This window comes from Tripterygium wilfordii, chromosome 17 (genome assembly GCF_013401445.1).
Source record: "Tripterygium wilfordii isolate XIE 37 chromosome 17, ASM1340144v1, whole genome shotgun sequence".
NCBI classification, from domain to species: domain Eukaryota; kingdom Viridiplantae; phylum Streptophyta; class Magnoliopsida; order Celastrales; family Celastraceae; genus Tripterygium; species Tripterygium wilfordii.
In genome coordinates this window covers 3,821,145-3,842,819 of record NC_052248.1, presented here as the reverse complement: position 1 = coordinate 3,842,819, position 21,675 = coordinate 3,821,145, and the positions used below count along the sequence as shown (strand labels likewise).

Here is a 21,675-nt window from a genome sequence, read left to right as displayed (position 1 = left end):
TTTATTTTTATTATTTTTATTAATCCAACAACATATTTTGTATAGAATTGGAACCGTAAGCCCGCTAAAAAAAATTATTATTTTTTAAAAACATAAAAATTAAACATGCCTAAAATAAAATTACAATAGGGCAACAGTCTCACGGGACTCCTAGGTGGATGGACATTAAGGTGTCGTTTTCATGACATCCAACTTTTCTTTTCACTTTCCAAGAATAAGAGTTTTCTTTTTGAAAATAATTTTTAAGTTGGTTGAGATAATCTTTGGAATCTAGAATTGTAAAGAAAATTGGATTTCTCATTTCACTTTTCAAGAATAAGAGTTTTCTTTTTGAGAATGATTTTTCCAAGGAAAATTGGATTTGTCCTTTCACTTTCTAAGAATAAAAGTTTTCTTTTTGAGAATGATTTCTATATTGGTTGATGTAATCTTTTAAATCTAGAATTGTAAGGAAAATAGGATTTCTCCCAAATGAGGAATTCCTCCGAAAAAGAGAGGAACTCTTGGAATCCTCACTTATTTTTTAATTAAATACTTATAATGTTATTTTAAAAAACATATAATTTTGACAATGTGCCACAATTATGTATTTTAAATACGTTTTTTATATTATTTTTATTTCTCATTGATTAAATCTAATCACATAAAAATAAAAATATATATTTTTAATTTTTAATTAAAGTGTCATTTTTAATTTAAATATATGTCCTATGATGTGAGATAAACGAAATATGACCAATCAAGTCAATGATGTCAAGAAAGGAGTATGAACAGTCTAATCAAAACGTTGACAAGGAATGAGCATACCAAGAAAATAGCTCTTTCTATTCCCATCATCATATCCACGAACCAAACCAAACCAAACCAAACCAAACCAAACCAAAACGTTAATTTGCTTAGGTGATAGCAGGAAAGGTTTACCGTGTGGACCCGAGTACTAGTATTAGAGAGTCCGATACCATGCTTGATGTTTCATATTGAAACTAGGTCTGAATCTCCACTCAACCGGAGCATACTTGAATGCTTGCAACCAAACATTTAGCTACTAGAAATTCACCCTTCAAAAGCTTAACAATTTGCCGGAGTTGAGAGAACTTGATATATAATTGGGTTTTGCATCTGAAAGAAAAACCAAGGGGCTGCACTAAAAGTAGTAAGCTATCTAATGGAATTGATTCCAAAATGACTCTGCCTCAAGGACACGCCTTTTCTAAGGCAGACATGCCTTTTCTGAAAGTAAATTGGCTCTTTTATCTTTCAACAAATCAATGTAGACTCAACCTTCGAATCTAAACAAACCTCAGCAAATTCTACACCATGACATAAACTACACAAAACATAACTTTCGACACATTCCATTGATGACTGTAAACAGGAGTTTTAGAAAGTTATTGACAATAAAATCAGAGCTATAATAACCCACATCCATAGTTTGTCGACATGAAATCTTATTCCAACAGTTCTGAATCAAGATGTAAAACGGCGCTCACATATTTAATCAACACAAACAGAGTGGTTACCCAAACAGCCAGACCAACCGACCAAGCAATGGCCAATGGTAGTTTTAGTACTCTTTATTTCCAAAATTCTTGCACCAGAGCTGTGATGGAATTGGACGAACAGGGTGATGAGGCCGTTGCTGCAAGAAATCAGATATTCATTACAAGTACAATTGACAACATATGCCCAAAAAAAAGAACGGAAAAACACCAATACCTTGAAAGGTCTAAACTAATTAACAGAACTCAATCTCCGGTACACAAGGAGAAAGTTGAGGGAAATTTTATCAAAACAACAGTGTCGGCATTCATTAAAAGCACCTACAAAATTAAGACATGACACCAAGTTCCCTCCAGTATAAATCCAAAAGCAAATTTCAGATGAGCCAAAAGGATGTTTGATACTAAAATTCCAGTGTAGTATGAGAACTCTTCTGTCAGGAACATGAAACCACATTGCAGAAAGAGGAACAAGTAGCATGTAAACAGCCCCTTTAAGGATGAATAAAACTCTTTAGGACTTCTATAAACTCTCGTAATGTTGACTCTATCTATTCATTGATTTTACTTTCTTATATTTTTTAGTTAGGCTCGCTCCCTATTTTTCCAAGAATTCATGCACTTCCCTAACTTCATAGGGCCTGCGCATTTTAAGACGGGATCTAAAAGCTCTGCAACGTGTTGCGGAGCCTTCAGCCATGAGAGAGTCTTTTGGCTTCCTCAGGGGAGCTCAGTTTCTTTCCTTCTTTTTTCCCTTTCTAATGAAGAATAATCATTTCAATAGGGATGAACGGGCTGGAAGGAATGCCACCCAAAAAATTACAAAACCAAAGGTAGATCGATATGTTCTAGGAAATTGTAAATATTGAAGTTACATTGCCTTGAGAACCAAACACTAAGATGGCTAAACCAATTCCCTTTAACATCTCAAAAACGTGATTCAACCAATTACCTACAAAACCTGAATGACCTAACTCAGTGTTTATGAGGAATCATCTACTTGGCCCTCCAGTTCTCGCAATCGCCTCCAAAAACATTGCAGGGTTGAAGGCCTCATTACGTGGAAATGCGAACTCACAATACCACCCACTGAAATCCTTGAGATCCTAGTCAAGGTACAAATAAACCAAACCCTTTTCTTTTTGGGAAAATATAAAAACTAAACCCAATCCAAGACCCTTCCCCATGCCAAGGATCATCCACGTGTCCCACTAGCTCCAACACCTGACCGAACCCAATGCTTGCAAAAATTCTTTGCTTTGGACCACATGGCCTCACAGCTTTCCCCCCTAGGGAACCTTGCATGGTTAATGTCAAGCCCTCCATATATACTATTGAGCAATTCACAACAGGAAGTACGCTCATTTGTCTCCTCCAAATCCTCCAACAGTGAAGAACAAAACTAGATATATAATCTTACTCCACTCCTTGTTGCGATAAAGGAGTAACCAAACCTTTTTAAGTCCTTCCCCAAGGATTGTGCATAACCTTAAAAGCCCCATAAACTTCAAAGGAATATTTAATACATAAGAGTAGACCAACTACAAGGAAGAATAAGTTGGTTCACAAATTCGCCCACCTGTCTCATATGTTATCTATCATTATGATATCCGACAAAAATGCTTTACCAAGTGAAGAAAGGCACTATAGAGAAATTTTCAGCTTCCATAAGCACTTCGAAAGGAAACTACTTATTTCCATCACAGCCAAGACCTTCAAAAGAATCCTATAGTCTTCATTGGAAATGATTCAACATGTTTTAAGACCCTCCAAATTCCAAACTAGCATGTTCCAACTTACACAAGTGAATAGAACCTTGCCACATACAGAATACCAAGCTTTTGGATGAGTAGTTGCACCTAAAACACACCTTATTGATACTGCATGAATCACAAGGCATCACACAAATCCTGGTCCACAGGATAGGACAAACTTGAGCAATAACGTAAAAAGGCAACCAACAATGAATTGAAGTTAAGATAGTGGCAGATGCCAATTACTTGGAATCACGACCGTACCACAATCTAAAGCACCCACCAATACATTTCAGGGACACTAAAACAAAAATGCATCCCAATAACACAAATTATTCGCATCTATGCACATAGTCTCAAATCACTACCCTAAGCCAACAAGTATATAATTCCCACACAGAAATTCCAAACCCAAAATTCATTAATGTCAAACACTAATCTAATACGCACAGACCTTTATAATTGTAAGCAGGAGAGCGATATTAGTAACAACTACTAGATCCAAGATATATTATCTTCAATTATCACGTTGTATTTGAAACCAAAAGTCAAATCCAATTTCAAAGGAATAAACGATAAAGATACCTCGAGCTCGGCGGATTTCATGGCGATGGGTATGCAGATAAGGAAGATGCCGGCCATGGCGATGGCCGTGTTGCGGCGCCAGTGCTTAGGTCTGCAATTCGGACCTCCCGACATGCTCCACACCTTGCTCCTAAAATCAGCAGGGCCGTGGGCCCCTTCCGCTCCGTGTCCATGGTCTGCTCCTCCTCCCATGAGTGTTTTGATCGAAGATGATGAGAGCTCGGCTTGGGATTTGGGAATTGTTTGATTTAGGGGGCGTTCGGGAATGAGTGTGGAACTGTTGTGATGCCAAAACGATGGGATGAAGTGGACTGTTTTGTAATTTACTTTCGACTTATTTTTTATTCATCTATTTACTTTTATTAAATACTAATTTCCTCGACTATATCCAAATTTTATTTTTGTCCTTAAATTATTTTTCGACCTAATTTTAACCCTCAATTATTATTAAAAAAAATTCATGACATTTTTTTTCTTTATATCTAGCTTCATGTCTTCCAAAGACTTCTTAATGGCCTCCAAAGATTCCTAGAAATACTGCATGGGAGAAAGATGAAAATAGAGGCAAGAGAGAATAAAGGAACATGTTGCACACCAAAACCAAAACTAGAATAACTACTCTTAACGTGTAGAATACCAAACTCGATCTCTCAACTGGGAAGGAATTCCTGAGAGAGCAAATCAAATGCCATGCGAGTCACCCTAAAGTTGGTCGCCAACCAACGGGGGAGATAGGACAGGATCGGGACGGCATAAGACAACAAGAGAAACCTACAATTAGTGAGCTGCTTGTTACCTTACCTAATGCAATTGTAAGACAACCTGAAAGGCTAAAATAAGTAAATTGAACAAGACCGTTTAACTAACATAAACCGAATATTTCGGTTCCATTTTTAAGCAAACCGAAAACCAAAAATACCTAAAACTTCAAACCATAAACCAAACCAAACTAAAAATTACGGTTTGATTTTCGGTTCGGATTACAGTTTGATTCGATTTTTAACAGCCTAGTCTTTCTCTTTTCGGCTTTCTAGGAATAAGAACCGTAGGAATTTGAGATCAGGGATCCATCTTCTTTATAGGGTTCGTACACATATTTTTCTTTGCCTTTTGTGCAGTAGGGCCTTTAGACACTTGAGTTGCTGCACCCCCACGATTTGGTATAATATATACTCGACTACTCATGCTTGATCGCTTGATATATCCATGCCAGCAGGGATGGAAAGACTTAATTGGCTTTGACCTTCCCATATTGGATTTTTGCAGCCTCGAGACCATGTGAAGGAAGGAAATGGTACCTTACGAAATTAGGTCGAAAAACAATTTAAGGACGAAAATGTGACGGATATAGTTGAGGGACGGAAAATACTATTTAGCCAAATTTTAAATGCATTCAACACCACCGCGGATAAGAATTGTCTAATAAGCACTAATTCAAAGACCAACATCTAATATCACTAGTTCATCATTGCAACCAACCTCTGGCACCATAAAGCTATTCATGACCAGGTCCTGGCCCTAGAAGAACATCCAAATCAGGTTGAAGCCCATATGTCTTGTTCTTCCATCAATGACGCAGCCATTCAGGCATTTTGTGGAACACCTGCTACTTGCTATGCATGGTAACACTTGAACAACATTTCAATTGAACCCAAATGGTCATAAACACCCCAAGACATTTTAACAACCCAAATGGCACTGACCTGTGCTAAGGACCTGAGCTTGTGAGGAGCCCTTGAGGCCTAGTTCTCTCTCACAGGGAATCCACCACGGTTCACACCAAGGAAGTTTACAACCAAGTGCACTCTTTGCGGACATACTGTTACCAATGCCATCAAAAGTCAAATTACTATATAATGTACAACACTATAATTTGTAGTGTGGCTTCGGATGGCATCTCTGGATGTAGAAGCAATCAACCACAACTTCAACTTCATGAAATCACGGCCTAGCTTCAGTGTTGAGGGTTAATCTAACACCATCTACGAATGGAGTAGGATGAATACTTAGTGTCTGAACCAGCTTTCTGATATCCATGGATATGTCTGCTGGGGACTTGACCCCTCGATCAACCTGAATACCCAGTTGCAACCTCAGGTTAAATCAAAGAAAACACAAAACCTGTATGTTATGAACCAACAAGGAATACATACTGATGATGCAGAAACCGGTTTGATTAAGGAGGTCTCATATCCTTTAATGAGTGCCACAGACTTGGCCATTTGCTCACGGGATACCCTGTCAGGTCCACCAACATTCAACAGCAACCGCGTCTGCTTAGCCTCTAAGAAAGGCATCATGAATCATGAATGAAACAAGTATCAATTCAACATCAAAGTATACAGAAAACAATTGCTCATAAATAAAAGCAATTAACATTGTTCCTAAAATGCCCGCACCATGCGCAGGAAGTCTGATTAAAGGTTATACATATAGAATACAATTGCTCGTTTATGCTCCTACTAGCTTTGTCAAGAATCTCTTTCTCATTCAGGTACTGAAACTTGAGTTGACAGTTAAGACACTGAAAATAATGGTGACTTCAAAATGTCATCAAAGAGGTCTCCTACATTATTTCTGATGGACATAACATGTCATATTCAAGATAAAAGTACTTACATACCAGATATCCAGTTGTTCGATAACTTTAAAATGATAGCCACAACATCCTTGACATACACTGGGCAGCGAAACTCATCATAAAAAAACTCAACTGCCTCCCCTTTGGAGAGGACACTATCAATCCACTGCATCAGTTGTGCCATTGGTTAGATAGGCAGCTTATAACCATAAGCTATATTTACTTAATTTTGGCATTTTTACAGGAGAACAACAGAGTTGCAGAATCAAAATACATGTCTCATGTCTGGCTTTTGTATGCACCTGAATTGGAAGGGATTTTGGGACAGGTGACATAGTCTGTGGCCCAAAAATGATACTGCTTCTCAAAATCGCAAAATTTGAGCATTTATCTGAAATAAACTGCTCCGCTGCCACTTTTGACTTGCCATAAACATTTACAGGAAGAGTTTCGTCTTCTTCCTTATAGAAGGACTTCAACCCTTGATAAACTGAAAGAAAAAAAAATGTTTCTCAGAAACTTAAGCAGAAAGGAATAAAAGCATAAATTGCTCAAACAGAGACAAAGTAAATCATAAATGGTCACAATAAAAAGGAAAGGTGTACGGTAAAGAATGACTCCAATTATAAAAGTATGCTATCAAAGGCTTTTGAGAGAGAGTTTCTGGCAGTACAAAATTTAGATGAAGTTTGACTAAGAAAATGACTGTTCCGACGAGATGGTTTAAAAGAAAGTAAACATGGTGCAAAGCTCTAAAGTACATAGATGGACTGTTAGAGAGTGTATAGAAAAATAAAATTCACCACATATAGCCAAAAATATAAGCTGAATGGATACATCGTGTTAAACAACCAAAGATGTTAGAAAAAGCTAACAAGCAAGTGAACCTACTTATTGGTGATGTTGGGTTTGGACAGGAATTTCACTGACTTCCATCAAGTAGAATTCTTAAATGGAAGAAGAAGAACAAGAAGGATTTTGTTGCCCAGCTTAAGCACAGATCACCAGAAGAGATTTTACAAAGACCAAAATGTTAATCAAAAGCTATACTCAGTGACTTCTAAAGTTTGTGCCAGAGAAATCTCCTTTATGTCAATTTGAACTACATCATAAAGTCCTCAATACGATATTCTTCCTGCCTAGCTTTCAAAGGAAGATTTTCTTTTTGAATAGCCCATGGGTTAATAACTAATATGAATGAACAAATTCCTACAACAAGTAAACTCTTCATGTCCCAAACTCCTTGAGGTGGCTACTTCATGCTCAGACGAGGATCACAGACGAGTTGATGAAGATGGACTTTTCGGATGATGAAGGTAAGGAAGCAGGGAAGAAGTTGATGGAAGCAGGGAAGAAGTTGATGGACTATCCAGCTAAAGTTCATCTTGGGGTTTCACTTGCAGCTAGATACTGGCATTCATTTGGAGATTGTTGAGTTCGTAAGTTTGGTAGTGTGTTGATCACAACTACATTTTAATGCCGTTAGTGAATTTGATTGTATAGGTACTTTGTTTTTTTATCCTTGTGGATGTTATCTTATGGTTTTCTTGTTAGGGAAAGAAAATAAGTGGACTGAATGAAAAAAAAAATCAGGCAATCATCAGATTTATCTTATCCCACGTAATCCCATTACATGCCAAACACAAGATAGCATCCTCTCTGTATGATTCTATACTATTCCCTCCAATATAATCACCAAAACCAAGCCTTATAAGATATAGAATTATGTTTGCCATATAATTTGAAAAACCATGAGATAGAGTGACTTACCCTGGTCAGTCGATAGATGGATCAAAAGAGCATTATTCTCCCTAAAGCTTGATAACCAGTTTACAAGGGAGCAAGGTACATTGAGCGACATAGCAGCTGAAGGATCCTTTTCACAAGCACGAGGTACTGAAAGTGCAGCACAATTAACGATCACATGGGGCTGCCATTTCAAGATGGTAAACTTGTTAGAATTTGGTCAAGGGAAATTCAGCAATTATCTATGATAAAATCCTCTGCAGCACCAGATGTGTCAGTAGTCAGTACACATAGATGTAAAGTTGATATCCTAGTTCAAATACTGCAACTGAATATCTGTAGAATAAGCTGAAGCTCAAGTGTACGGTTTGGAGACAGGCTCGAATTAACACAGTCCAATTGTGACCTAATCCATCCTTGATCGTATAAAATCAAAAGTATATGTTCCTTTAACTCCAGCAATTATTTTAAACACAATTATATTAGAATCCTTCTTTGAAAAATTCAAGAATTCAAATTCAACAATGGAACACTGTCCAAGGATCGTGCAATATGTGTTTGAGCACTTTAGTTTCTCATATTTTTCCCCAACTATTAAAGGCTTTCACCATGCTAACTGAGGTTTGCAGAGTACAATCCAAAATTTCCACATACATCTATATGCATTATGAAACAACTGTATGAGCAATGATTTTATAATGCATTGTCAAAACATAAACCCACAAAATCACCCACCAATTAATCATACAATAAGGGAAAAAAAACCCCTTAATCAAAGCAAACAAAAATGAACAAACACTCAAAAACACGAATAGAAAGAAAAAAAATGTCGTCAAAATTGATGAGAGACCTGGCCAAATGCGTGCGAAATAGCATCGAATCCTTGTCCAGACTGCAAATCGACGTGGAAAGCAAGAGCGTGAGGGATGACATCGAGCAGGGCCTTCGGAGGAGTGGAGTGATGAGTAAATGCCAGATCATAATGGCTGTCTTGGACCTCTAAGAAACCCTGCAAAAGGTGCTGCCCCAAGTAGCCCGTACCTCCGACCACCAAAACCTTCTTCCTCCCACTCATCTCTAGCTGCCGGAGAAGAATATGAGCTAAAGAGACGCAAATATCTTGGATTCGATAATACAGAGTGACGAAGTTTCTTCTTCTTGACGTTTCTTCTATTTCACGGCCCGGCCCACTAGGCACGAAGTTTGATGAGCTTTTATTAAACAGGCCCGAACGAAAAGGACTCGAATTCAAGAAAACCGGCCGCGGCCCAAAAGTGATACCTCTAAAAGAAAGGAAGAAACTACTTCATTACCAACACGCCGAGAATACCGAAAATTAGGGTTTCGATTATTTCAACGCGGCGGATCCAACGTTACATTAGGGTTTCTTCCCAGCCCCCTTCGCAAACCCTACTAATATATATTTAGTCTAGCGACTCCTTTTTCTGATGCATTAGTATCTCTGTTTCTTCACTCCCTCCCTCTTTGCAGTAGATTTTAAGGTTTTTGTTTGTTTTTTTCAATCTTTATCATCCTTGGCAAAGTTGGATCATGTGATGAGGAAAAAACTGCAACAAAATGAGCGATTAATTTCGTGATTACTTTTGTATTTAAGTCTCTGATGATCTCACTTTGTGTCTTCTTCTCTTTTTTTTTTTTGGTTTTGTCTATTCATTGATCGACGAATCTGGAGGGGATATGATGATAAACCATTTGGTCCGTGTTTCTGATTCAACCGTGACTGATAAATCTTTACCAATATCTGATCTCCATGAGCTTCGTTGATCTATTTCGATCGCATAATCTTCGTGGTTTAATTCTTGAGTCCTGTTTTGCATGCAAATCAATGTTTTGAAACATTTTTACCTTTGTTGGCTTGCAATGATGAACCATGAATTATTCACATGTCAGACTTCAGAGATTTTTTTATCTATGAGAAGAAATATTCATGTTCTGAGCATTGGATTTTTCGTTTTTGTCATTTCAGGAAAACAAGAAAACTTTTTCGTAACCATTCTCGTCTTTTGTAATTTGAATTACTATTATTTTTTATTAAATTTGTGCTGCAATTTTGTCGAATTGAATTGGAGATACGCTGCAGTTGGCAGAGTATTAAAGATCTGACTCCAGGAGATAGATGCAAAGAGAACATCAAAACGAACAAAGAAGGAAGTGAACTCTAAACAGATAAAGATTTTAGATGAATATTATTTGTACTCCAGAATTAATTAAATATACCCCATTTTAAATAAATTCCAATAAAAAATATAACAATTATGAGAGAAATTTTATGAATTGCATCATATAATTTCAGTCATTGGATCTTATTTATTGTTGAGATTAAAGAAAATTAAAAAAAATAGATCAAACCCTAGCCTCTAAACATGTCAATCTTTCTCGTCAGCCACAGATCTTAATGATGATATCAGCGACGAAATTCTCATCTGAATGAGTCTCTCCCTTCAGGTTAGGGAAGAAGGAAGAGGGAAGATTTGGGAAAGTTGGGCGCTTATAGATGAGGGTTTTTAATGGGTTAATGGGGTGTAATTAGTTAAATGTGATGTGCAAATAATCTTTTATCGAATTGAATCCAATACAGATCAACCCAAGTTAGCAAAATAAAAATATACATAAAATGATTGTTTGCAAAATTCAGATTCAATAGAGGGATAGTAAACCTCAAAGATCGATATGTAGTATCAAATGGATATTGAAGGAACTTCTGATCACAAACAGCATGTACTTCAACACATAATAATTGTCAAATCCACATTGTCTGCTTCAGTTGTGTCGCGCTTTCTCTCTTCAGATGTTTCAGTGACCGAATTTGAGCTGCTTAACTGCTTTGCTTTTGGGGGAAGATTGGGACTTCTCCATCAGGGATTCAATTTTCTGGTCATGGAACAAATGAAACACACAATCAGTGTATGACTATACTTCCCATAAAATATAAGCTAATGTCAAAGCAATGGCATTAGATTTTGGATAAAGTGACTATTTACTGGAGTCATTTGGCGAGGAAGAAGAAAAAGAATGCAGGCAGGCCACATGTGAACAAGACAAGGTGTGAATTCCTACACTTGTTCGAAACATAATGATCTACATAATAATTTTCAGTACCAAAGCACATCCCTAAAACTTCTTTTCATTCCATGTATAACCTAGCTGTCCATAAAGACTTAATGGAGAAGTTCATACCTTAACTGATCTGCTTACTTCTTCTAGTTTATTCAGCACCAAATCCTCGGGTATTATGCCTCTGCGGTCCATTGGAGAAAAACGGGGTGAACCAGTCATCTGCATAACATCCATGTGATCGAGTATTTGTTAATATAATGCCTTAAGCTGCAAAAAACTCACCACCAACAGATATAGTGAATGCCATCTCTCATGTCTCAAAAACAAGTAAACATCTGACTAGTTTACTCATGTAAAAGCTAATATGGAACAAAATTATTGTTTTTTGTGCTTCCACACACTTTCTTCAGAAGGTTGTGAAGCAGAAGTGCCGTAACTCAATTTCTCACCAAATAGAAATTAGAAAAGAGAGTATCTGCATCATTTATATAATTTGGTTCCTTGGACACCACTAATTTAAACATCCGTGCAAGGTTGACAACAAGGTTTTTTTTCCAGGATTTGAAGTGCATGGAAACTCGCAAACCAAAGGAATATGGAGGTATTTTTCTCTCTTGTATACCAAGTAGATGAAAAGCATTTTGTGAACCAGATAAGCACTACCCTTCTCCACCTTCACCAAATAATAAGCCTTAAAGTAAGATTCAGAGTTCTTAGCCAAAACATCAAAAAGTTCACAAAACCCCAGTCCTCATTTATAGTTTAATTGCAATCCCTTGAGTTGTTTGCACCTCAGGCGCTGTGCTGACCTTGAAAAGCCAAATATCTCAAATAAAAGCATTCAATGATACGAAAATATATTGTAAAGGCTTTTCGCAACTGGATTGAAAAGGCTTTTCGGGAAATTATCCTAATAAAAAAGGCTTGTCAATGGTAGGGAAACCCCTAACTATCATCACAATTTCTCAAGCATTGCAAAAGGAAAAGGTATCATTAGGTCAACAGATCTTCTGATACTTTCCTTTACCAAATGCGGAAAACATGAAAACTGTATGTTCTCATCACAGGATTACAATGGAATTCTCAAGGTGATGTGGCAAAGTCTTCCCAAATCCTCTTAAGTCTTTCACAAACTGACATTTCTCTTTGCCAGAACCTTTAGAATCATCAACATGCCACCACTTCTGCACCCTGTCTTTTTGTAAAATCTAACTACATCTTCTAAAATCAACCCAAATAGACCCCCATTCTCCTGCCAGAAAATAACAATAAAACAAGTTTCTATAGATAGCGAAGTTCGCATCCAATTTGATTTAAACAGTCAGACCAAGTGACCACTGGAAAACCTCGGTTTGAGTTGCATCTTACAGTCAATTAAATCATGGCAATCAATGGATGTGTGTGTATGTCTATCTTGTGGAGGGAACGATTTTTACATTCATGCATTGATGGACTTTGAGTTGACTTTGACACACCATTAGGGAATAGGTTGAGAGATTCAAGATTACCTTCAAACTTTTGGATGGTGATTTGAAAATTAAAGGTCTCTCAGTTGGTGATCCGATCTGAGAAAAAGTTTCCCCTTCCTCAGCCAGAGTAGCAGGCTTTCGACTTATACCAATATCCTGCATAACCTTTGAAGCTTCTGTTATGATTACCTGAAAGGAACACTAAAAGTTCAACTGGGATTTCCATCAACTAATAATCACCTTTCAATGAGAAGCAATGGCTGAATACCAATGATGCAATGAGATTGGCATGTAAGGAATCCAGTCCGGTTTTTGAATGAGAACAACTAAATGCAAGATACCATAACAAAAATTAAAGTACATCGTACCTTCCTCAAAAGTCCGGGATTTGCAACCCCTTGAACCTGCAGCTCATCTACAGGTGCGGCTTTTCCACGAGCTATACTTTCAATTCTAAATGTATGGATTCCATACAATGACTGCAACCAACCTACATTTAGATTTGACATGTAAATTCCACCTTTTCCATTCATATAAAGTCTCAATAGTCGCAAACTATTTTTCCTATTGCAAGCATAGGAGTACTGAAACTCAAATAAATCCAGCCACACAAGACGACTACCTTGTTCAATAATGATATCAATCACCATGGAAAGAGGCACCTGCTTCTCAATTGTAATTACACCCCAAAAGGGTATAAAAGAAGGCCTTGAAATCTTTGCAAGGGAAAAAATTAGGATGTTCCTTCTTTCCTTTGAATGGTCAGCAAAATAATTTTCATAAAAATACATTTCTCAATACTATACTTACCTTGTAAACCACATGGCTCTGTGTAACATATAGTTTGCGAGAAGAAATGTCCTTTTGAAGTACGTATCTTCTAAAGGGTAGATACAACAACATGATGAGGCCTACCCCCCAAGCTAAAACCAGTAATAGTGATATAGAAAACCATATAATAGTATCATACTGAATAATATTTCTTGCAAGTTCTTCAAAAGAGGCAGTGTACAGTATCTGTTCAGAAGTAGATGCTGCCTCATCATCATCATCTTCTAACTCAGATTCAGGATCAGGAAGTAGCTGATCCCTCGATGATCTCATTTCTGATAGACCATCAGCATGACCCAACAACATTTCTTTGAACTTTGAAATGACCACTGAAAAGGAGAGTCCAACAGTACTAATTCATTTAGTTCCATAGATACTTCAAGAATAAAAGTGTTCATGGATCAAAGTAAGAAACATGATAATGTAACCGTTGCAGATGACAGAAAGACAATCCTTCAAATCCTTAAGAGCACGGATCCTGCATGGATGCTCAAACCACCCATGCATTCCCTTTGAGTCAAGGGGTTTCTCAATTTAAAAAGGCTTGCCAGGAATACCCAAGAAATATTGCAATTCATATTCGCATTTGAAAAACAATACCAGGTCCATTCTTCACTCAACTAAAACTGGGTATACAATTCATGCAAACATCAACCTAGAGCACAAGCATTTCAAATAAATTCGAACTAAGCTTATTTTATCTTCTCTGTAAAAGGATACTCATTAATCACTTACTGGATACCCCCACAAAAATCCCAGAGTCAAAATCCATGTTGTTTAGAGGAAATTGCTCATATAATATTATCGAATCATTATTTTAAAATATAAAATATTTCTAAAAACAAAAACTCTGTCAGTAAAGGCATTGTTTACTTACCATTTTTGAAGTCATACTCTACTCTTATCCGAATCAATGCTTCATAAATTATTAAATTGCACATATTTTAAAAATTGAAGGACAGAGAAAGCATATTGTCCAACCACCCGAATAAGATTATTTAACAGAAAATTAAAATAAAAAACTCCCACTGCACAGAAAAGAGAACTCCCACATCTTAATCATTTCTTCTAGGGTTAACAACCTATGTTCGAGTTTGCTCTATCTCGGAACCAAACAGACCAAATTGGAGGATCTCCAAATTGATTGAAAAGAAGAAGATGAAGAGACACATTAACACTGATAACGATAATAATCGAACAGAAATAGAAAAGGCGTGCATTTAAGATACCTTAGATTTGCTCAATCCTCCAATCTGTCAATGAAGAACATTCAGGTTGAGAACAAAAATGTTTTCCTTCGGGTCTCGCAATAATTAGCGAAACTACCATTCCATAGACGATCTCAACTCGATCCTTCTGTCGTTTGTTTACTTTGCTAGAGCGCATTTCTTTTTGGGCCGCTATATCGTCCTAGATCCATGAATATTGGCCCACCCAGACAAAGCCCAGTCCAATAGAAGCGGTGCCGTTTCTTATGGAAAACAAACTTTGTGCCGCAGATGTATTGATTTTCAACGTTAGAGCATCCACAATGGGATGATTTTGAAGTGCTTGAGATGATACTTTCTTGATAAATTATGCGCTAGATGTTCACAATGGATACTTGAGATGATACTTTCTTGATAAGTTAAGCGTTAGATGCACACTTGTGATAAAAAATGACACTTGAAAAATTAGTTCATACTTATCTTTGAAGTGTATGATAATTGATGAATAGTGAAGAGAGATGATGAAAAAGTAAGAGATATATGATGAAAAGTAAGAGATATATGATGGAAAGAAAGAGAGAAGATGAAAAGGAAGAGAGAGGTGATGGAAAATAAGAGAGAGATGATGAAAAGGAAGAGAGAGAAAATAAAGAAAATGAATATAGAGTGTTGGAATGTATGGAGTGTCGATGAATAGTGTAGGTTGTGGGACCCAATAACCCAATTAAATTGTGCCACCTAAGAGAGAGTAGAAAAGAGAATATAATTTAGTGAAATTTGGAACATGCTCAAGTAGCACCATTGTGGATGCTCTTAACACTGTGGAAAAAAAATTGAGTCTAAAGTTATGAAATAAATTATGAGGTGTTTAATAGAGTTGTTAACTATTGTTAGCGGTTAAGTTGGGTAAATATATTTTGTTTGTATTTTTTCATTTTAATTTTTGTTATTTCAATAAAAAATTAAGTAGTTTATTACTTGGCCCACCAGCCACGGTGAAGCTCGCGGAAAGCGTGGCGTAGGGCCGTGTAGGCGGACGGTATATTCTGTCCTTCGTTGGCGTAAACAACCATTCTACCTTTGCGCGAATCTCCACCACGACCTTCGCTGTCTGTTTATCGCCTATTCGCTTTGTTTTCTCTGTAACCGAAGTTAGGTTTCTCTGCGAAAGATCGTCTTCAAAAGGGAGAGAGGTACAGTGGTTTCGGTTAGTATTGAAAAAATCTGATACCGCTCCTGTTGTTTTAGAGTTTGCGTATGCTAGAAGCTTTACCTTCAATGATATTCTTGTCTTGGACTTAACTTTGCAATTTCTCCCAAGTATTAAGGTCTATGAGATTTATGGCAAAAACAAAATTATTGGCAATCAATGGGCGTTTTATTGATAATTACTTTTGATATCATGATATTGTGATTTGCGTGGATGTTTGTCGTCATCGGAGATGATGAAATTTCGCTTGAAATTCGTTTCTATAGGATCTGATTCATTTATGAATTCAATTAACTGTTAGTTCAGACCTGTCCTGCTCGACCAAACTAGTAAATTTTATTTGTTGTGGTCAAAATATATGTTGTGTTTGGAGCATTTGATGCTTTGAACACTACGATATTGTTTCTAGCTTTTCTTTTTATTGCAGAAATGTCAGTATGGTGTACTTGTTCTACTAAAATGATAGCTTGCTGGACCATATGTACCTCAAGTAAATTCTTTATGGTTTCCTTGCTATTTTTTCATGGTAGAATATTTATTGGGGCTTGTGATGAATTTGATAGTTTGAAATTTGAATACTAATATCCCTTTAGGTGTCTTTTCTGCAGTTTCAGGCATAATTTGGTGATTTTAGCAAGATTTGGTCCTCTATACTGTTTGTGTTATGACCTATCTTCAGGAGCTTGTTGAGGTTGTCTGTTTTATGAATTGAGTCTAATGATTGAAAATTAGGATGGATAAAAAACAGCACATTGCAATCTTTACTACCGCAAGCCTTCCATGGATGACTGGAACTGCTGTCAATCCTCTGTTTCGTGCTGTCTATCTGGCAAAAGATGGGGAAAGAAAGGTTACTTTGGTAATTCCTTGGTTATCTTTGAAACATCAACTGCTAGTATACCCCAACAATATCACGTTCAGGTCACCTTCTGAACAAGAGAAATATGTACGACAGTGGGTTGAGGAGAGTACTGGGTTTATATCTGGCTTCAATATAAAGTTTTATCCAGGAAAGGTAATCATACCTGGTAACTTCCTGTTTCGTGTATGCCCCTGTATCTGAATTGAAGTTATTCTATTTCTTTTGGCTGATTTTGGGAATTCAACTCCCACGTATGTCTTTTTTTTGCCTGGGATTATTTTTTTTGTAGCCTACCTGAATTCCAATCTGTTTGATCTTTCAATTCCTGTGCATTTTGCTATTTTTGTTTAGGACAATAATTCAGAACAGTGTTGTAAGTCTGATGTTTATATGCGGCATGCTTGTCATGCAGTTTGCTGTTGATAAAAGGAGCATTCTTGCTGTAGGAGATATCTCAGAAGCTATCCCTGATGAAGAGGCGGATATTGCTGTCCTAGAGGAGCCAGAGCATCTTACATGGTTTCATCATGGGAAGAGATGGAAAACTAAATTCCGCCTTGTCATAGGAATTATACACACCAATTATTTGGAGTATGTGAAGAGAGAGAAGAATGTGATGCAGGCGTTTCTTCTCAAATATGTTAATAGCTGGCTTGTTAGTATCTATTGCCACAAGGTATATGTTTAATTATTCTAGTCATCGAACATTTTATGAGTTTGGATGAATTGATATTTTCAGCCTTTTTTTCTTTTTTTGTCTTAACATGATGGTAGGTTAATTGAGTATATGCAAGTTGTTAATACTGAAAGTCGACTTTGCTTTAAGGACTATTAATTTTATCTTACATATCCTATGTGCATTTTATGTACTCGATGATTCCCTTGATCAGCAATTGTCTCCATCATGCTTATCAGGCATTTATACCTCTCATATCGAGGTCTATTGTCTTAGCAGTCTCTTTTACTACCGTCTTTTGAATGTAAATGAGACTAGTATAGGCTTACGGAAACAGATAAATAGAACACAATGGGAACAGAAGTCCCGAAATTAAGTGCAGCAATTAAGTTACGGCAAGGCTAAGTGACCCTAGGAAGTTCTTACCACAATAAATGTTCAAGTGTGCATATTACGGAGTCAATTATTATAATAACATTAGTTTTTTTTTATGGAAATTTGGATTTTTATGATTTGAGTTTTAAGCTTAAGTGCTGAGTGCTCATGCTTTTTATTTCTTCTTTATAATCCCCAACTTAAATTCTTTCAGAATGAATGACTTTTATTCCTTTTTTCAACACCTCTAGATTCTATATGACAAAGAACCCAACCAATCGAATAACCCATATGAACACATAATTTCCTTATAATGATTCGTGAGACAATCAACTCAGTTTCTAGGTCCAGCTAGTTCTTTGCCTTTCAGAGGCCCTCACTGCAAGCCATACATATTTTAGAGACCTGAAATCCTGTTGATTTGGATGCTAATCAACCCTGTTCTTGTAATTCCTTAATTGTGAAAGAGATTACTTTAATATGCCCTACATCATTGATGGAGCACTTGAAACGTGTGAACAAGTTAAAGACAGCACCTGTCTTTTTCTCACTTGTAACTAGGACTCCATGATGAAGTTAACGGGCATGCATAAGATACCAGTCTTTATGATGCAGGAGCATATTAATTACTGTTCACTTCACTGTAGCAGGAGCAGTGCCAGATTTTATGTTTTTCTTATATTTTTCTTGTTTTGTTTTAGTACAAGGCTATTAGTTATGTTTAAAGCAAACAGAAAGTCTGGCATTGTTTAAGCTACAGCGTGAAGAGTAACATACTGGAACTCGGTTATATCCATTGCATATTTTATTTGGATTATTACATATCCTCTAGGTAATGTTGATCTTGTAGCTCCTGGCACTTACATGTGAATGTAGATATATTCTGAAAACAAGACGCTTATGGTCATCTACATCATTCATTCATTCCCTTGGGTGATGGCTTGTGACGATAATGGGGCTATCAGTAAGATTGTTTCCAACTTTTTTCCTGAACAGAATAATGGCATTTCCAGACAGCCTTCATTTTTACGTTAGCGCTCATCTCACCATGCTAAAATGTTCAATTGACAAGTTGTTTCTCTGATAATGATTATTGCTTCGTTACTATAATCTTAACGGAACTACTCACAATATTATGTTTATGACGTGATTTAAGGTTATTAGGCTGTCTGCTGCCACCCAAGATTATCCTAGATCCATCGTTTGCAATGTTCATGGAGTCAATCCCAAGTTCCTGAATATTGGTGAAAAAAAGATAGAGCAACAACACAGGGGGAGCCCAGCCTTTACCAAAGGTGCTTACTATATTGGGAAGATGGTGTGGAGCAAAGGCTACAAGGAGCTTCTTAAACTTCTTCATGATCACCAAGAGGAGCTCAGTGGGCTGGCAGTTGATTTGTTTGGCAATGGAGAGGACTCAGATCAAGTCAAGGAAGCTGCTAAAAAGTTGGAACTAATGGTCAGAGTTTACCCTGGGCGTGATCATGCTGACCCCCAGTTCCATGAGTAAGCTACCTACCATACGTCCAACATTCTCATGATATTCATTCGATTTGATTTTCTTTGGAAAAAGGTTCCTTGACCACTAATAGTCTAATGCCATGCACCACCTGGTTTTGAGTAGTTGTTGGCCTTATAAGGAAGTTTTCTATGATGCCTTAAAGTCACAATAACTTTTCATGGCATTTGTGAGTAAACTCTCTTGGCAATTGTTTGTAACCGTTCCAGAACAAAATTTTGGATTCCTGAGCAAAACAGAAAATTTACTTAAAAGTGACGAACATTGCAGAAAAGCTAGTAAACATTTTTGAACAAAATATGCTTACCTTAACGCACCCTTAACCCATTATGGTGATGGCATGGTGCTTGCTAAATAATGGTTTACAAGAGATATATTTGCGACTTATTTGCATGCAATTGTTCATTAGCATCATCTTAGTGTCACATGTCAAAACAAAATTAGCACCTGCTTACTTTGAGGTGCCACTTATGACCAGTCATATTATGTGGATTGATGGAACACTTGGTAGATGTGAATTCTAGAGACCTCTACCTACATATTATTATTTCTGTATTTTTTTCCCCAAATGTTTTGAGATGGACAACATGTTTGCATTGGTACGAGTCAATTTATCCTTTTCCCATTTTTCTTTCAGTTATAAAGTCTTCCTCAACCCAAGCACTACCGATGTGGTTTGCACGGCCTCAGCTGAAGCATTGGCAATGGGCAAAATTGTTGTGTGCGCTAATCACCCATCAAACGACTTCTTTAGGCAATTCCCAAATTGCCAAACTTTTGATGACGGCAATGGGTTTGTCAATGCCACATCCATGGCACTGGCTGAAGAGCCTGCCCAGCTGACAGATACTGAGAGGTATGAGCTGTCATGGGAGGCTGCCACTGAAAGATTTTTAAGAGCTGCTGAGGTGGACCAAAGATTCTCAAAGAAGCTGGCTAAAATTCCTTCTAGGTCCTTTGCATCCACTTCATTGAATCTGCGGAAGAACTTAGAGGATGCGTCAGCATATCTGCATTATGCGGCATCTGGGTTTGAAGTATCGAGACAGGTATTCGGGGCTATTCCTGGAAGCTTGCGACCTGATGAAGAGCAATGCGAGGAACTCGGACTCCCAGTCTCTAGAGTGAAATGAGGCTTGAAATTTGAATTACGAGGACTTGTTGGATTAAAATAAAACTGAAAGTTCTTCCTAGTTAAGCCTCGGGTAACGGGGAAGGCTGCATGTATAATGGATTTGCGATTTATCTGCTGCCTGTTGATGAATAATATTTGGAGCATCGCATGATTTTTCTTGGCATGTCTGCAATGGAGGCCATGAAGTTTGTCATTTGGAGTGATGAATGGAAAAATGAGAATACTAGGAGAAAGCTCATACTATCGAAATCAATGTACAAACGCTATGTTTGGAACTCCTATTTGGTGATTCCAGTGATTTGTGACTCCAATTATTGTGGTTGTGTACAACGTCCCACTCGATTCGGGTGCATGAAAAGAAACCATCCATGGATCTCTATTGCATAAGTTGGCACGGTTAGTCTTGTAAAGAAAAAAAAATCAACAAGGGTGGAGCCACTGGCATATCTTCGCTCCGCTGGCTACAAAAGCTTACTTCTCCTTTACTGCTCAAAATGATCATGCCAGTAGTACTTATCGCCAAATGAAATGGTTATTGCTTCTGTTTTCAGATATGTCATCTATAAAGCATAAGGCCGATCGAATCAGCTGATGATATTCTAGGCCTATCCTAGATCAATAAATAAACAAGCTGCATATTATTCGGATTTCGAGATGAAAGAGATCCCTTTCTATCAAAATAGTAAATATTTCACAAATTAAAAAAAAAATGCTTTATTTTTTTATTTGATTTTTCCGACCGATTGGTGGGAGAGAAAGATATGTGGATTAGTACAATTATTGGTAGCATCATATGGAGGATTTCAAAATAATCCCACACGAGGAATCTGGCATTTTCGATTACTCCGACATCTTGTAATGTAAAATAGACTAATAGAGTACCATATCATATGTTCGTCGAATGTAAATCATCATAGTATCATACAAAGACAAGGGTTAATGGTAATACTACTACCTCTTCGTGTTGTTGCTCTGTAATTACATTAGAGAAGGGATCATGGCGGGCGGTATCATCAGGGTTCACAAGCCTAAAATGTACTATTGATATTATGTTATTGAATAATATGAAAGTACTACTTGTGGGAAATGATGGAACAAAAGTATTGTGCATTTTTATAGGAGTGTACTCTTTGTAATATATTGTGCG

At 37.1% G+C, this 21,675-nt stretch overlaps 4 protein-coding genes and 3 non-coding genes across 14 annotated transcripts; 4 read left to right on the top strand and 3 right to left on the bottom strand.

Moving 5' to 3' along the window:
• Positions 1–1,323: 1,323 nt before the first annotated feature.
• On the bottom strand, positions 1,324–4,127 carry LOC119982784. The gene is made up of 2 exons (XM_038826342.1): positions 3,839–4,127; positions 1,324–1,639 (listed from the first exon to the last, which is right to left on the bottom strand). The coding sequence occupies exons 1-2, from the start codon at positions 4,028–4,030 to the stop codon at positions 1,565–1,567; spliced, it is 267 nt and encodes an 88-aa protein (XP_038682270.1). The 5' UTR covers positions 4,031–4,127; the 3' UTR covers positions 1,324–1,564.
• A 1,327-nt stretch (positions 4,128–5,454) lies between these two features.
• LOC119982783 (methionine adenosyltransferase 2 subunit beta) lies at positions 5,455–9,330 on the bottom strand. Of its 2 annotated transcripts, XM_038826339.1 has the most exons (6): positions 9,016–9,327; positions 8,190–8,349; positions 6,722–6,909; positions 6,462–6,585; positions 5,992–6,122; positions 5,455–5,911 (listed from the first exon to the last, which is right to left on the bottom strand). In XM_038826339.1, exons 1-6 carry the CDS (start codon positions 9,238–9,240, stop codon positions 5,780–5,782), a joined length of 960 nt encoding a protein of 319 aa, XP_038682267.1. In that variant the 5' UTR covers positions 9,241–9,327; the 3' UTR covers positions 5,455–5,779. The 2 variants fall into 2 exon arrangements, with proteins under 2 accessions (XP_038682267.1, XP_038682268.1); XM_038826340.1 differs by lacking the exon at positions 5,455–5,911 and having other exon boundaries at positions 5,990–6,122; positions 6,458–6,585; positions 9,016–9,330.
• Positions 9,331–9,711: 381 nt separating this feature from the next.
• LOC119983232 lies at positions 9,712–9,792 on the top strand. Its single transcript, XR_005464580.1, has one exon. It is a non-coding gene; the product is annotated as a small nucleolar RNA Z199 (small nucleolar RNA).
• A 66-nt stretch (positions 9,793–9,858) lies between these two features.
• Positions 9,859–9,935, top strand: LOC119983210. Its single transcript, XR_005464566.1, has one exon. It is a non-coding gene; the product is annotated as a small nucleolar RNA SNORD18 (small nucleolar RNA).
• Positions 9,936–10,040: 105 nt separating this feature from the next.
• On the top strand, positions 10,041–10,129 carry LOC119983235. The gene has a single exon (XR_005464582.1). It is a non-coding gene; the product is annotated as a small nucleolar RNA R64/Z200 family (small nucleolar RNA).
• A 594-nt stretch (positions 10,130–10,723) lies between these two features.
• On the bottom strand, positions 10,724–14,931 carry LOC119982038. 3 transcript variants are annotated; one of them, XM_038825200.1, is made up of 8 exons: positions 14,773–14,931; positions 13,683–13,872; positions 13,523–13,592; positions 13,335–13,428; positions 13,081–13,202; positions 12,752–12,901; positions 11,364–11,462; positions 10,724–11,057 (listed from the first exon to the last, which is right to left on the bottom strand). In XM_038825200.1, exons 2-8 carry the CDS (start codon positions 13,847–13,849, stop codon positions 10,980–10,982), a joined length of 780 nt encoding a protein of 259 aa, XP_038681128.1. In that variant the 5' UTR covers positions 13,850–13,872; positions 14,773–14,931; the 3' UTR covers positions 10,724–10,979. The 3 variants fall into 3 exon arrangements, with proteins under 3 accessions (XP_038681128.1, XP_038681126.1, XP_038681127.1); XM_038825198.1 differs by having other exon boundaries at positions 13,523–13,872; XM_038825199.1 differs by lacking the exons at positions 10,724–11,057; positions 11,364–11,462 and adding an exon at positions 12,121–12,495 and having other exon boundaries at positions 13,523–13,872.
• A 792-nt stretch (positions 14,932–15,723) lies between these two features.
• On the top strand, positions 15,724–21,080 carry LOC119982607 (digalactosyldiacylglycerol synthase 2, chloroplastic). 5 transcript variants are annotated; one of them, XM_038826076.1, is made up of 5 exons: positions 15,724–15,944; positions 16,570–16,976; positions 17,236–17,499; positions 19,031–19,380; positions 20,031–21,080. In XM_038826076.1, exons 2-5 carry the CDS (start codon positions 16,695–16,697, stop codon positions 20,524–20,526), a joined length of 1,392 nt encoding a protein of 463 aa, XP_038682004.1. In that variant the 5' UTR covers positions 15,724–15,944; positions 16,570–16,694; the 3' UTR covers positions 20,527–21,080. The 5 variants fall into 5 exon arrangements, with proteins under 5 accessions (XP_038682004.1, XP_038682006.1, XP_038682003.1 ...); XM_038826078.1 differs by having other exon boundaries at positions 15,756–15,944; positions 16,555–16,976; XM_038826075.1 differs by having other exon boundaries at positions 15,756–15,958.
• Positions 21,081–21,675: the final 595 nt, after the last annotated feature.

Bases quoted from the DNA above. Each gene is read 5' to 3' on its own strand.
- LOC119982784 (XM_038826342.1), bottom strand. From the start codon at position 4,030: ATGGGAGGAGGAGCAGACCATGGACACGGAGCGGAAGGGGCCCACGGC. The intron at 1,640-3,838 runs GTATCTTTATCG...GATTTCTTGCAG, and splicing joins TGAAATCCGCCGAGCTCGAG to CAACGGCCTCATCACCCTGT.
- LOC119982783 (XM_038826339.1), bottom strand. From the start codon at position 9,240: ATGAGTGGGAGGAAGAAGGTTTTGGTGGTCGGAGGTACGGGCTACTTG. The intron at 6,910-8,189 runs GTAAGTCACTCT...TTTTTCTTTCAG, and splicing joins CCATCTATCGACTGACCAGG to TTTATCAAGGGTTGAAGTCC. The intron at 5,912-5,991 runs GTATGTATTCCT...CTGGGTATTCAG, and splicing joins AACCGGTTTCTGCATCATCA to GTTGATCGAGGGGTCAAGTC.
- LOC119982038 (XM_038825198.1), bottom strand. From the start codon at position 13,849: ATGTTGTTGGGTCATGCTGATGGTCTATCAGAAATGAGATCATCGAGG. The intron at 12,902-13,080 runs GTACGATGTACT...TGTTCCTTTCAG, and splicing joins ATCCCGGACTTTTGAGGAAG to GTAATCATAACAGAAGCTTC. The intron at 11,058-11,363 runs GTATGAACTTCT...TTCCATGACCAG, and splicing joins AAGTAAGCAGATCAGTTAAG to AAAATTGAATCCCTGATGGA.
- LOC119982607 (XM_038826076.1), top strand. From the start codon at position 16,695: ATGGATAAAAAACAGCACATTGCAATCTTTACTACCGCAAGCCTTCCA. The intron at 16,977-17,235 runs GTAATCATACCT...CTTGTCATGCAG, and splicing joins TAAAGTTTTATCCAGGAAAG to TTTGCTGTTGATAAAAGGAG. The intron at 17,500-19,030 runs GTATATGTTTAA...ACGTGATTTAAG, and splicing joins TTAGTATCTATTGCCACAAG to GTTATTAGGCTGTCTGCTGC.